This window comes from Colletes latitarsis, chromosome 2, assembly GCF_051014445.1.
Source record: "Colletes latitarsis isolate SP2378_abdomen chromosome 2, iyColLati1, whole genome shotgun sequence".
NCBI lineage: Eukaryota > Metazoa > Arthropoda > Insecta > Hymenoptera > Colletidae > Colletes > Colletes latitarsis.
Window position 1 is genome coordinate 9,838,301 of NC_135135.1, and position 15,932 is coordinate 9,854,232.

A 15,932-nucleotide genomic window follows, 5' to 3' on the forward strand; every position below is an offset into this window, starting at 1 on the left:
AGATGTCAACAATATTGGAACATTATTGATAATTTGATATATCGATACTATCGATAAGTTAAGGTGAATAGATGCAGAAGAATTTAAATTATCGTTAAGGTAAAAATAAAGACTCGAATAATTGAAATAGCATGCAATGTGATTATAACACAAATGTATTAATTTTTAATGAAGCTAATTACAAATAACACATCTGTAAATATTTTTATCAAAAAATATCGATAACTTTGAAATCCCAAAAAATATAACATAAAGAAAAATGAGTTGTGGACCATAATGTTTACCTCTTCGAACAAAGGTTTTAGTTAAATGCAGTTTTTCTACTGCCAAAAGTAGGGAGGTTACTCAGGTGACTTATTTTAAACGCTATATCTCGTATATCATCGAATTCAATCAATCCTATGTCATGAAACATTAAATACTTACTTTTTTTCAGTTAATTAATTTTATTTCAACGGATATTTTTTAGATTGTTTGTAAAATTATTTAATTTTAATTTCAAACGTTTGAGAGCTCTGACATAGTATTCCAATCTCAACCGATAACGTTGGTGGTGACATGGAAATGGCAATAGTCCGCGTATTTTTAAACGAGTCTCATAGCAAAATTACAAAATTCCTATTTCAGTATCTATAGAGTTCTATTAATGTGACACAATCATGACACAACATAGTTTATCATAATTTATTACATTGGCTGATCAATATGGATACTGTTATCATATGGTCGAGCATAGTGATTATAATGATAGTCTTTTGATAATATTGGAAGATGTAGTTGTAATCTAATAAATGCAAATGCCACAGGGAAAAGAAATTATGTAATTTTAAATGTCATCAAAGTCTCAATAATACAGTTCATATAGAATTTTATGCAATTAAGCCTCCGTAAGTACTATAATATTTTGGTTTATCAACAGCGTCAGCAATCTGAATTTTCCAAGTTTACTAAAGATTATTGATGAACTTATTAATGTATTGCTCCTAAATAAAAATAATTAAATCTTAATGAAAAAATGAGTTCTTGTTTCCTTCGAAGTTCTTTTTATTGATATTTCTCAGATTGACTGACTGTTTTAGACATAATGATGTATCAGTCTCTTGGTCCATAACATATACATTACATAATTAGGCTCATGACTCACTGAGTACTTATAATCTGTTATTGTTATCAAATTATTGAACTAATTACTCAAAACGTATCAAGGTAAACTATCTAACAATTAGATAAAAGTAAATTAATGAAAGAGGGAAAGTAAAGTTCTTCTACATGTGTTATTTAATTTTAATTTTTAAAAATACACAATTTTTTGCAGATGTTAGGAAAACAAACATTTTACGAAATTTTACATTCATGTATTGCATTTAACTCCCGTGTGCTTATTTAATGTATTACGCGTATTTTTAATTACAAACAACCCTCGTAAAGTTTACCATTGTATGACAAAATCGTGTCATAGAATAATTAATGCATCATTTGCACAGCTGCGCATGGACCTTGAACTTATTTATGCTAATATGCAACGATTTGCACCAGAGTTAGTGTGATAACGTTTCTATACGCTGGATAATAGGTAATTACAATTGTTTAGTCGACGATTACAAAGGTGAAGCAGGTCTGTACATTTGAAAGAGATCCTTATCAAGTAACGCACATAATTTTTACAACGTTTAATGATCCACTATAAATTGATTATCTTTACTGGAAAATACTTTGCATAATTTGTTAGACCGATTGTGAGAAGTCTGATTAAATGACATTCGTAATTCGATGTTGCATAATTTCTTTGATACTATATTTGTGCTATATTTCCCATGTATAGTTATCTAATTATATTATTTATTTACCTACAAATCCTACACAGTGCATTTGTACCATCTAATAAAAGAATCGAAGAAATAATTTGTAAAGGTGTGGGTGCGAAGTGATACTCAATTATAATTAACTGAGCTTTTATGGTACCGATTTAGTCCACATATCGCGATACAGCAGTTGAACAGTCTTGTTCGTTAATGGCTTCCTGCTATTTCTATAAATTCTAAAGGTTAACATATTCTGCGTTGGTGAAAACACGATATATTTTAAGTTGGTTAGACCACAATATTTGATATCCGAGTAACACGAATTCTAATTCGAATTACATTGCATAGTATATATTAATGTGTTGTTATTAAAGATTTAGGACACTTTTACGTGTTCAAAAATTACTCAAATTTCAAAACAATATAAAAAAAGTACACATTGATACAAGTTTTTGTATATTTTCAACGACATCGCCTCAGCTAGTTTTTTAAGATGGTGTGTAGAATTTCTGCTAAACGAGATTACCTGGAATAAAAGTTCAAACAAAGCTTGAATATGTCCTCTAAGCATTGCCAATGTTATAAGACTGACGTAAGTTTTAAGATTGTCAAGTGATGACTACATATAATGTGTTTAGATTAAGACGTTAGTAAAATAAATAAGTTTTAAGACGCTATGCGCGAAATCTATTCTGTGGCAGTATGTAGGAATGCAATGACGTTTAGTATTCCACTAAGAAAATTCCATTTAACCTTGAAATATCCGTTCTATTTGCAAAGAACCAGTTACACCACATAACGTCACTTCCTTCGTACTAAACAAATGTTACAATAACAATTTTTTCATATCTTTGACGATTATCGAGATATTCCAGCGTATCTGGTTAAAAGCAACACCCTATACGTAGGTGTGTGTAGATATAGATTACCAAATTTCTTTTTCTCCGACTGCACTTCTATCACTTGCAATTCAGACAGAAGGATAAATTAACTACACGCTGACCTTATATTGCTAATTCTATCAGACACGCAACATTAAACTGTGATGTTTCGATTAGAAGTGTACATAAATTATAGGAAAATCTACTCTCACATTCGTGTAGATGTTAGAATCGTACAACACATGTTTGGAGAAACGTGTACGTGTCGTGTGAATATTCACGATTCATTCCCGATCAGTTTCTTTTCTATCGAAAGCTAGAGACAGTGCCAACTGTTACGATATCTTCGTGATATGTCAATAGCTTCTCGCAAATTGGAGCTTGTAGATATTTCGAACAGCTTAGCGTGCAAAAGGACATTCTTTAGCATATTTGCGCTATAAAATGATGAGGATAACGTGATACATTTCTGAATCTTTTCACACACGTTTTGAATATAGTCGTTCTATTTTAAGCAATCCATTTTTTAAATCTACTTGCATTCAAGGTAAACATTTCAGTAATATGCTACTTATTCTTCGTAGTGGACTTATGCTCAAATGGAATATTTCTGTTACATCTTCGGACATTCTCTTCTGATTCTACTTAAGAAACATTGATTTCTTTTTATTGAATTTTTATATACGTTGAAGAATTAAAAGCATATTTCAGAAATGAAATTTTATCAAAGATTTAAATTTTAATTGCTTATAAAACAAATATGAGCTAGAGATATGAAATTACTTCTTTTTTAGATCAACAATGTTTAGATTTTCTTACTGGAACTCGACTTTGTACGTTGAACCGTCATTTTTAAAATTTTGCACTTGGAATGTGTCTTAAAATTGCAATAAAATCTTTAAATATGTATTTCTCGAAATCACATTTTTTAGATTGACGTTTAGAATAACTAAGAAACTAATCGATTGATCACTTTCAAACATAGCTCGTTTTATTTGTTATACATGTATAATATAACCTCAGGAACTGAAACTAAAGTTTTAATTTCATCTTAATGATATCTTTATCATATATTTTTTCATCGAAATAAAGTTAATTTATCCAAAAAGAAAGTGTAATTTTTTTTTAAACACTATATTATACTAACATTTTCTAATTTTTGTTGCAATATCAAAGAAGTTAACAAAATTCTATATTAATTAAGAAATAATAGAAAGATTATTTTCTGTAATTCAAAGATGTCTTCTTATACTCCTAACGAAAGTTCTATCCAAGCTAACAAGTTTTTTTTTTAATCATAAATGTGGGTTACTTTTAGGGCTATTACTATTGACTTTTTTTTTTATTACTGCTGCTTTTTTATGGAAATAATCAAACCCGTTAAAATATATTTTCAGAAGTACAATTTGCGTCGATTGAATCGCTTGTAATTAGATTAATAACCTTAGATGGTAACCTCAGTTTTAAATGAAGCTTGATTTTCTGATGGATAGGGGAGTTGTATGACCGTTAAGGTTTCGTGACTCGTGTAAAACGAAACACGAGTTTTCGTGTACAACTTCCTTCAAGACAGTGATAGACCTTGTGATTTTTTCCACATTTAGCGTGATCAGTTTTTATGAAAGTAAATTTCGTTCTATCGTACAAACTGTGAATTGTTTTAGGTGTACCTTGCTACAATACCCTTATAAATTATACATGAATGTTACACAGGATATATCAGAAGAATGTAAATAGTTTCCTCAAGGAAGGCAAAACTAAACTTATTTTACTTAAAAGTCTTTCTTCTTTTTTCATTTAAAATGTGTAGAACGGCTGTAATCATGGAAACCATAACGCAACATTTTTGCTTTCTTTACTAATTTCTAGAACGTGCAAGATGATTAATTATTAGTATATTACTTTCGAAAAATTTGTACACATTTTATAAATATCAATAAATACGTATGAGAAATTCCGAAAAAAAGATTGTACAGATTTTTGACAAGAAATTATCAAAGAAACCTAAAAATTCGCGTTTTACAACAGAATACTCCCTTAACGAAGCATTCAAGATATTTTGTTTCTGCGTGACCTGAAGTCGATTCTAAACATTCTAATATTTGCCAAGTCCCTTGCTAATGTACTTGGCTACTCGACAAGCTGTTAGGCTCACATGTATAGTTCACGTGATAGAGAAACGCATGTCACGCGCTACAACTACTAGCTCAGAGCAAGCCTTAGCGTTATCTTCGACACGCGACCGTCATGGCCGCCATGATTTTTAATAAGTTACCGACACAAAAAAATAAAACTTTTACAGTTATTGTTTTATCGTTATGAAAATACTGTGGTCGGATCCGCGAGATTCTTCTGATGAAAACTAGACCAAACACGAACGTATTTAGATTTCGAAAGGTGCACTGATAAAACTATTTTATTCCAACAACACGTGTTCGTATTCTTTACGATTAAGCTATTTTTCTATTTATTTATGTCTACTGTGAGATAGGAAATAATAGAAAAAATATTATTTGGATCTGGTTTGAAAAACATAAGACACTTTTTTTTAATTTGTTATGTGGAATTTTCATGACATTAAAAATTGATGAACTTATAAGGATTTTTATATCTTCGTTAATTCACCACACATTATAAAATCATGGAACGAAAAGTCCAGCAGCAGTATTCAAATAAATCAAATAAAATGTTATTTCACTATCTGGGGTAGGCGACTTAGCATTAAATGCAATTCTAATGAAATAGAATAACGAATAACAAATAACTCTTCAGTCTGTACTAACGAATAGATTATTATTCGTTTAACGTAATGTATAAATGTATATTCGTTACATGAATAATAATATACAAATATGGTTTATCAACTCTTAAAAGTGGAAATAAAGTAATGTAAAAATATTTCGATAACAAACAAAGCCATTGCACATTATTATTTGAATTAAAATACAAGTAAGATAGACAATTAAACGAGATTGCTTTTACTTTTATATTTTTACACTAAATGGTAGTTTTTTTCTTTGAACGAGGAGTATACTCGACAAATGCAGGGCAAATGGATTTAGTTTACATACGATTGAGGAGAAAAACAAACAATTAGACGGACTATACGTTAGTTTGAGAAATCAATACTTTTATTGTTGAAGAAATCAGTGTTCGTAAAAATTTAATAATTGTGGAAAAGATAAAAAGACTTTGCTCGTAAGAAATATAAAAATGTATAAGAAATTCGATCTGTTGGTGCAATATGACATTTTTCAAAGCGATATACGCCGCAAAATTGCATATTATAGGTTGGTCACCAACTTTGGATTAGTTTTTAATGATGTAGATAGTATAAACTTTGAAAAATGTTTTCTATAGGCGTGGCACTTAAAGTTGGTTGTATGATTGTTATAGTTTTTGTTTGTTAAGTTGCATGTTCCACGATACAATTCTGCGAAACAATTTGGATAATACCTAACATATTGACGAAAATAATCAAACCAGTTTATAAAAATAGATTCTATAAGGGAAATCTTTTATTTGCTAGGCGTACCTTATGTTCTTTCAAAGATATTTTGAAAACAAGTGAACATGGAAATTACACATTGCAATTTTAATTAAAATACAAATGAATTAGACAATCAAATTAGAATCTTTTAACCGAGTACTACAATTTTATCTTTTCAAATTAAATGGTAATTTTTTTCTTCGTATTATTTCTTAAATACTCACTTTGGGAATACATTTTTCTTTTTAGAAAAAGAAAATTTTAAAACTATTCTTTTGTCTCAGTATTGACAAAACGAAAATTATAATTTTTTCTGAAAATACATATATTCTAAAAGATTGATTTCTCTCGATGAGGATAAAAAAGATGATGAATCGAATGCACTTACCAGTTTTGAGGGTAAAAGTACATTTTTATAGCCATTTATCGCGAAAATAAATGACACAGTTTGAAATTATATATTATTTAAGTAAATATAACACCAATAAAACGGTAACGTAACTTCTAATTTTACACAAACTACATCATATTTCAATTTTATTAAAATCCTTGACATCTAGTGCAAAAAGTGATCGATTTGGCGTGAACTGACCCATATACACAAGTATTCTTTTCGTCATACATAGTAACAGGTAACGATTGAAGAAACCGCCTACTCTATATGTATAGTTTTCGTACGAAACGAGTTCAGTAGTTAAGATAATTGCATCACGCATTTTGAAGGAGTTACGTCATTCCTTTGCCGCGAAAATATTAGTAGTTTTCAAAAGAAAATAATTTTGTTTCCTATTCGATGAAAGCCTTCAATATTTTTTGTGCAATGTACATGTAAAAATAAAACTTTGTGTAGGTTGTTACGAAATTCTAAGTAAATTTATTAACTCGCAAAATAGTGTGCCATGTTATTGATTTATATTAATTTAAATATAATATATATCGAAATTCAATAAGTAAATTACATGGGTAAAATTGAGATTTTAATGCATTTTATTCTCCAATTTCCTGTTAACTTCTGGTTTTATTTCTATTTCTAGTTTAATATTTTAAAATTTTCTTGAAATACTACCTCTATTTCTAACTGTTTTTAACAAAGAGTGATCTGTTTACATTTTCATGAAGGATTTGTTAAAATAGGAATTATGAGAACTTTAAATAGAAGTAAAGATGGAAAGGAAATTAAATTAATTCTTCTCGTCGAAAATAAGACTCAATTGTTCTTAACGTGTTGTCACAAAGTACGAATTTTCGATACTAGTAAGCTGTCATAATACTTAAATGATAAAATAACATTTTATTTATGTAACAACGCTATTAAGTAGTCACGATTGAAGTAAATGTCAGTACTACTGCAAGGAACAAATCAATACCATTACTTGAGAATGAATAAATTTTTCCAAAGTTTAAATTTTATCTAGGAATTAATGACGTAAATAAAGTTCATTCACAGTTTCAGTATCTTTTATACTATAAATCTTCGGTTTCTCTTCTTTGGTAATTTAAAGTTTAACAAATAATAATTTATAATTCGACATGCGACGTTAGGGTTGTGGAATAATATTTTAACAGTAGCCTTTTCAATATTCTGTTTTTGTGCGCAATTAATATTTCAGTGAAACGAGATAATTTATTTACGAAATATTTAGCTGAAACGATATAGCTAATTGGTATGAAAAATAGGTATTTTTTTCGTCTATTACAAAAGGTTAGAATGTTCCTTGATAAAGTTAACCGGGGATGCTTTGTTCCAACACAATACCGCTATATTTCTCTCGACCACAAGCTGCGATCGAAACTTAAAGGAACCCAAAGCATACTCCGATTCTTCAGCGGTGTGGTAGACCAACTGCGTTTTGGTATAAGGTATTTTCTGCTGAGGCAAACGGAGGTGGCAGCACATGGGGTACGAGGTAGAGGCAAGGGGAGTGCTTCAAAGGCTTAAAAGGCCTTCCAACGTCCTTGTAACACGCAGTTCTCGAATAGAGCGTAATAGTACACCATTTGGGAAGCAAGTTGTTTAAAAGTGCGACAAAATTGGCCCCCAACCTTTCCTCGGATATTTGATAATTCTAACCACAAGATCGATGGTAATTCGTTCGTCAGTGCATGTAAAAACAGTTTGAGGAGATCCTGTGAACTTTAAATTCTCTGCGACGAAAGGCCATCGGGGGGTTGGAATTTCATCGAATTACGAAAAAGTGTCTTCTGTTTCAAACTTCGGCTCTGTTTCGAGCTCTATCGCTTCTTAATCCAGTGTTTGTGAACAGTTTGAGTGGCAATCCTTTCAAAAGACAGTGCAACAAGTAAACTCGGAAGAAATGAAAAAGGGTAGAAGCTACCACATATTTGCGTCGTTCCTTTTATTATTATTTTTCGTATCACCATCGTCCACTTGGGCTCTTACCACCTTTGGTAAAACGAACCCACAGTCTCAAAATCAAAATCCACCACCGCCGCCTACGCCAGGTTCGTTCCATTTATTTTTATCGAAACCACTAATTAGGATAAGGGTTTTAGATTATTGCAATCTTTACCCTATATCGAACAATTCCGAGAATCATATTTAAATCTCTTCGAAATAACACGAATACGTTTTATTTCTTTTTGATCTATAATATTTCATTACACAGGATGTCCAAAATAGTTGAAACCAAAGTGTTACTGTCAAATTAGATAAAACCAGTTCGTATAAACTTATGCCTGAAAATGCTTTATTGAAAAGATATAAGCTTTTATAAGAAATGTTTGAAAATTCCTCCCTCTGCAATTAGTGATTGTCGAATTCTTTCAAATATTTCATCTGTACTGGAAATAAGTTGTAAATGCATTTTGAATACATTCCAAAAGTTGATCTTCTGTTTCTATCGTATTTTAACAAACCAACTCTTTTGCGTTTTGCGATCTTGTGACCGTAGATCAGGATATGTAAACGATAATATTATTGAGAATTGATAATATTTATGCAATTCTGTACAACGAATAAAAAGAAATACATTTTTTGATTACATTATATGAACTTTTTTCATCTATACGCCCTCAGTAATACGTAGTGTAAATTTTGTTTCAACCTTTTTGGACATCCTGTCTACTAGGAAAATATTCCTTCCAAAATCAGACTCAAAGTGTGTCGTTTATTTAATTCAATTTTTAAACATATTGATATAAAAAATATTATTGGAAAATAGCATCTTCAAATATCCGTGTAAATGCATCGAATAATTATTTGAAAATATTGTTCACGTACGGATACTTATAATTACAGTTGGAAAAGCTCGCGAATGCAAATTAGAGTCCGATTGCGCCGGTATACAAAATACAACATGTATGGCAGATTCTCGAGATGGAAGGACACGCTGTTTGTGTGGCGATTATAGCGCACCTCTTAACGGCGCATGTACCAACAAATTCAAAGGTAATTAATCGATTAAAAATAAATCATTTGCATTCGAACGACGTTTCTACAGCTCGTCGTTAAAAAATTTGTTCGAAGAAGAATCGAATTTTTAGGAAAAATTTATTATACTCTCGTGCCTTTTATAATTTGGTTTGTATTAATACTATAGAATTAAAGTTTGTTTAAATATGAGAAATATCATTTAACAGTATAACGTTGGATGCCATGTAAATTCGTAACACGTTTCAGTTAGGTTTTAAAGGGGAACTAACGACGAGGAAAACTTTTTTAAAAAGAAATTGAATTCCTTGCCGCACAAGCAACTACTATCATTTGCATATACTCACGTGTTTCCTTGCAATATGTGAACGTATGACGGTGTTAGTACTTGGTCTATGGTTATCTATGCAAATTGGAAAGCTTTAAGAATATCATTGCGGCCTTAACACACACTTTCCTTGTTTTCTGTAGTATACCGACTCGACATTTGACGAAATAAACTCTGTAGTTTAAGGAATAAATAGCATCAACGATGACTTTCGTTAAAATTCTTGATGCGAACAATTTATTAGCAATCTTACGAAACTCTAGTTTTTGTTTTACAGAATAAATATTCTCCTTTATTCCCAAATTTTTTATGACATATTTAATAGTTAATTCTTTATCTAACTACTTTTCCTGCTCTATTGTATCAATTATATTTTTACTAATCTAAATAATTAATTTGTGACTCTCTTACTAATTCTTATACATAGAAATATACAATTGGCTCAGCGCTTAAAACAATCAATAGGCCTAGATCCGTAACTTGTTCGAAGCGGTATAAGTTGATGCTCGGAAATAGAAATAAAGCATCGACTGAAAATTTTAATTGAAAATTTCCACGTGATGGTCGCAGAAAATAATAACAAATCAGAGATAACTTCGCAAAAACGATTTGGGAATGTTACAATTTAGTTTGATTACTAAATTATCGTAAACAACGTGTATCTGATTACGAATGTAAAAACGTAGATAACTCCAAGCAAAATTACACATTCTTGTAAAAATTGAGAATTGATTGATCGCCAAGTCATGTCAGGAGCACATTTCTGTGAAATTGCGTGTTAACGTGAAATTAAAACGAACAGACCCTTCTGTTGAAATTAGGCATATTTGACACAGTAAAAAAGAGTATAAATTTATTTACGATTAGTAAACATATAATATTCGGTATGTAGAATAAGATAACAATACCACGACGTTTACGTCAAAACGGTACTTTTTTCCAAAAATGTGTACAAATTCGATATACGAAATTTAAAAAACTTACACAATTCATGTTTAAACATTTATTATTGTATAATTCGTAAATTCTAATGGGACTATGAAAAAGCAATGAGCCTTTACTACGTTATGACTTGAATGTAACATTTTCTTTCTATAGCTTTTAGTTAAAATGCAGTAAAATTTCACAAATCTAAATTTTCATATCACGTAATGAAGAATCATATTTTATAGATCGCCCTAAATTTGTTGTTTTGTGTTTTGTGCTAGTACTGATAGAATTTAAATTTGAAAAAAGTGATTCGTAGCATGAATGCCGCTTGATAGAAGGGGAGAAATAAAAACAAGCAATTAAAATAAGAAATTTACCATAATTTACAAGGGTAAATTAATTTCATTATTAGGTTAGTGCAAATGAAATGGCCGTTTTTGAATTATTAATTAAATCTCATCTCAAACATTTTAATATCTCCTTAGCATAATAGTCAACTAAGTTCTGAAAAAGTCTAATATAAATAGATACTTCGAGTAAAAAATGTCCAAACAATAACCAAAATTACTCCCATATTTTCTGCAATTCCTTTCAAGACCGATAATTCTTTCTTCCTACATTATATTTACTATAAAAAAAAAATATTAAACTCTTGTTTGTTTAATTATTGGAAAACATTTTGATACGTTCCATTAGTTAGGACAATCAAACGTTACATTCATTCTAAACTGGCAATAATGTTAAAAATGTTTAAATTATTCTATAAGCGATTAATTTATGCATTTTATCTTTAGCATTACGTACTATATGTAAAGAAGATTCGGAATGTATCGAGGGTGCACATTGCATACAAAGGAACAGCACTATGCCCGAAAAACGTTGTTACTGTCAAGAAGGATTTTACGAAGAGAGTCTTTTGGTTTGCAGTGGTACGTTATATAAGTTCTAAAACGAAAAACAATTTTTTTCTCTTACACCGATTATCCCAGTATCGACGATACAACCGAGATAATAAAAAAATAAAATGTTTTCATTTGTGACTTCGTTTCCAAGAAAATCGACTTTGAATATTCATAGCTAAATCTCGGATATCAGTATAAGTAGAAACAGTAATAGATGGTCAGACCAGTGTGGTATTCAACTGGACGGCTGCTCGATAAATTTTCAAATCATTTTTAATTTTATTCGTGTTCATTAATAATTAATTTTCATTTAATACGTTTGAAGATGATTAGAATTGCATGATCTTTCTAATAATAAATATTGTATGTTTTTTTTCCACAGGTAGTGCATCCATCTTTACGTTTCATGTTACGATTCTATTACTTATTTTAAATCTTATAAAAGGAAACGTCAGTTCCTTATATTCGCTATAAAATGTCAAAATACTAATAACAAAAATATTACAGAATCTTATTCATTTGGATATTATATGTATATGCTGGTTCTTTTAAAATTTGAATCAACTAAAACTACGATATCGTATTACGTACAGTCGTGGTTAAATTAAACGATTGCAAATAAAATCACATCTTGTCGATAAAATAATATATTTTATAAACATACGTTATAATAATGGAGATTAGATTGTGTACACATGTGCTTAAACTTTTCTTAATTACTTCTTATTCGTTGTGGACTTTTATGCTTCTATTCTTAGTTCTTTGTGCTGGTAGTAATTTTTGTTATTGTAGTTTAATAATCGTTTATAAATTTTCTGTGACATGAATGTCACAGGACTGCTTATAGACCACGGAGATACGTTTACATCCTTTTCATGTAAAAACTTCGTTATTTACTATTTCAAACGGAGATTATGGTCATGAAAACGACTGTACTGAAATTACTTTATTTCAGGATCCTAAAGTTTCACCAGTAATCGTATTAATTTGACCACGTTTATAAAAAATTATTACTTTTAAGTCTAACATACGGCATATAGCTCTAATAACAATATGAAATTATGCTTATTCATTGAAACTAACTATATACAGTAACGCTTCGATAAAACGTAGATTTTAAAATTCAGCTAGTTGAGCTGTTACAGTCATTGTATCACTATGAAAGTATTAATAATGAATTGACGAGTTCTTAATGAAAATGAGATAAAACACGGCAGAATTAGAGTTAGTTTTACTTGTATGTTATGTGAATGATGTGTAAGTAAAAGTACCCCCAATATGGCCGTGTTTAAAGTCATTTTCATTAGCACAACCACCAGATTATTACCCATAAAGATGCAATAGGAAATATAAAAATTTTTAATTTCTACGTTTCATCGAAACACTACTATAACTTTATTAGAAAATATACTTATATTATTATCATACTTAGAAAACATACTTTGAAGGTATAAAATTATTTATAACTAAAATATTTTATTATATACAATATATCTTTCTAAGTATATTCCATAAAATACATATTTCTCTCTCAATAATCAAATGTTACGTGAAAAAATTCATGTGAATTTTCATTTGTTTAAAAAAAAGCGCCAACAAAGCGTCTAATAAAGACAGCCTATCGAAATAGAGGAGATTATAGTAGCTTTGATTATAGAACTTTACATCTTATTATTTCGAAAACTACTCCATCGATTTTAATGAAACTATCACAAAAGTATTTTCAGGATCTCTTTTGTATAACTACAACTATTTCGTGTGAAGCAAATTAATACCTGAAAATTAAAAATTTTAGAAATATTATTATAGATAAACTATTAATTTTAGAAACTGATTTATTTTTGTTGAAAATTATGTGTCCTTTTAACTCTCCATACATTGTTTTAGAAATGGTGAACTGAGGAAGAATACAAACTTAGTTTGCATTTTCGTTTATTACAAACTGGAAAAATAAACTATTTAGTAATGAAAATTTTATATAAATCGGTTTAGTGGTTCTCGAATTTATCGTGTACAAACATACATACATACAAATAATCAACATACAAATAAACTAATTTATATAATATTATATATTATATTATATAATAATTCTAAAGTATTATGTGCTTCAATTTTTAATTGCCTAACAATTTTGTTTTGGTGTTAATTATAAAATTGAATTATCAATTTATTCCTTAATCAAGAGAATTTCAATTTATTAATATACTCGTAATTCAGAATATTTACAATTTAGAAACCAAATTCATGGATTATAGTATTACAATTTATTACATGCTCTATCATAAAGTAGCAAAACTTTGAGAATTATATAATATATGTCACTCTAGGCAGTTAAGAATTAAATTTTATTGTACAGTGATATCATCTATTGTACGGTAAAATAAGAACGTAATCTACTGAAAATATTACCATAATATTTGTATTATTAATGAATATTTTATCCGTGAACAATTTCCTCTTTAAATATCATAATAAGATAACATAAACCGTTTTTTGTGCATTTTAATACAGATGATATGTAATTATATAATATATATATGTAGTACACTATACTAATATAATCGGATCTTGAACAAAATATAAATACAACTTTTAGTTCTGCATTAATTTTAAAAGAATAATTATAAAATTTTGTTGTCTCTTCATAGAACTATACTATGCATACATGTTAACGTATGCGAACTTGTAGATATTTATGTATCCACATATATTTATTTTTTAATTTGAAAAGTGATAACATTTTCAGAGTACACTTGAATCACTATAATTTACTTTCAAAGAAGACTTCGATAAATTGTATCGTAAACTTACATTATCAAAACATAGTATAATTTCGTAAGATTATACAAAAGTTTCATTCAACGTATAAAAAAAAAAGTTTCGTTTATTGATCGAACGCAGAATAGTAAAAAACAACAGATACTTTTCTTAATCCAGTGGATCTCAATGAAATTCGTCTACCACGATTACATGTGCATTAGTTTATATAAAATACAAGTAGAAAAATTTATTGTGAGTATCGAACTGTTTTACTTTTATTACTTAATATTTTACAAAATTTTGCATTTCTTTTCCAATGCAAGTAAGTAACAATATAGATGAAATATAGTGAATTATTAAACTGTTCGACTGGAAATATGTACGTATAAACACTTTGATGTTCTACAACATTTTATTTTTAATTACACATTATGTATACTGCACATTTTAGTCTAACAATTCGAATGTAATTATACGTGCATGCAACAATTAACATACATGCAACATTCTTATATGCCAACGTGACTTAATTATCAATATGACTGTATAAAACGAAATATATAATATTTAAATAAGAATAATATACACTGATATAAAATCTATCGGCACACTAACTTAACAGCAGTGCTTATTTTAACTATAATGTATTTTGTAACATTTATAACTCGATAACAGTACAATAGTAAGGCGTATTATTTATCTCCATTATACAAACTTGTTACCGGCACAAAAAGATATTTCGTTTTAACAAGAATTTCTTCTTCATAGTTGACTGCTGTGTTTTAAATACCAGTAAAGTTATGGTACTTGCAACTTATTATGTCAGTTACAGGGAACCAATTATACAGAGTGTCCTGGAACGGGTGGTGCAATTGAGCACAGTGTATGCGCACTTAACTCTGTTTCCACATAACAAATCTTACCTTTATAAACATTAATAACGGTATGCTTTGACTATTTACCATCAGTTTTTTATTATCGGTTTGAACTATCGATATTAACAAAGTTTTTGCGATGGTCAGATACAGTAATTACGTATAGAAGGACACTAGATTTACGAAACCCGTTAATAATCTGGCAATACGAAAGATAAAATAAATCCTGACAGAATATAGATTTTTCTTATCATATGATAAAAATGATGACCTGTTTCTGTGTTTTAACTTTGTACATGTTCTCCAAATCCTAAATAAGACTTTGTGTTCAATGTTATCAATTTAAAAAATTCTTGTTTATTAGACATAATAGATCGATAAATATAATTAATAATATACAATATATTAGTACATAGTGAAATCCATTGAGTCGAAAGTTAAACAAACACGTATGTATAAAACGAATCTTTTGATTTATTTTTATACGTAGAATTAAACTCTATCCACGTATACCACTCATCCCAGAACACATTGTACAAGGTGGTTAAATAAAAAACTTTGCATACATAG

At 29.1% G+C, this 15,932-nt stretch overlaps 1 protein-coding gene across 1 annotated transcript; it reads left to right on the forward strand.

Moving 5' to 3' along the window:
* The first annotated feature begins 8,101 nt into the window (after positions 1-8,101).
* On the forward strand, positions 8,102-15,257 carry Sosie (oogenesis-related protein sosie). Its single transcript, XM_076784003.1, has 4 exons — positions 8,102-8,636; positions 9,433-9,582; positions 11,617-11,751; positions 12,107-15,257. Exons 1-4 carry the CDS (start codon positions 8,489-8,491, stop codon positions 12,196-12,198), a joined length of 525 nt encoding a protein of 174 aa, XP_076640118.1. The 5' UTR covers positions 8,102-8,488; the 3' UTR covers positions 12,199-15,257.
* Positions 15,258-15,932: the final 675 nt, after the last annotated feature.

Excerpts from the sequence above, each read along its gene's own strand:
- Sosie (XM_076784003.1), top strand. The coding sequence starts at position 8,489 with ATGAAAAAGGGTAGAAGCTACCACATATTTGCGTCGTTCCTTTTATTA. Across the intron at positions 9,583-11,616 it reads ATGTACCAACAAATTCAAAG|CATTACGTACTATATGTAAA; the intron begins GTAATTAATCGA and ends TTTTATCTTTAG. Across the intron at positions 11,752-12,106 it reads GAGTCTTTTGGTTTGCAGTG|GTAGTGCATCCATCTTTACG; the intron begins GTACGTTATATA and ends TTTTTTCCACAG.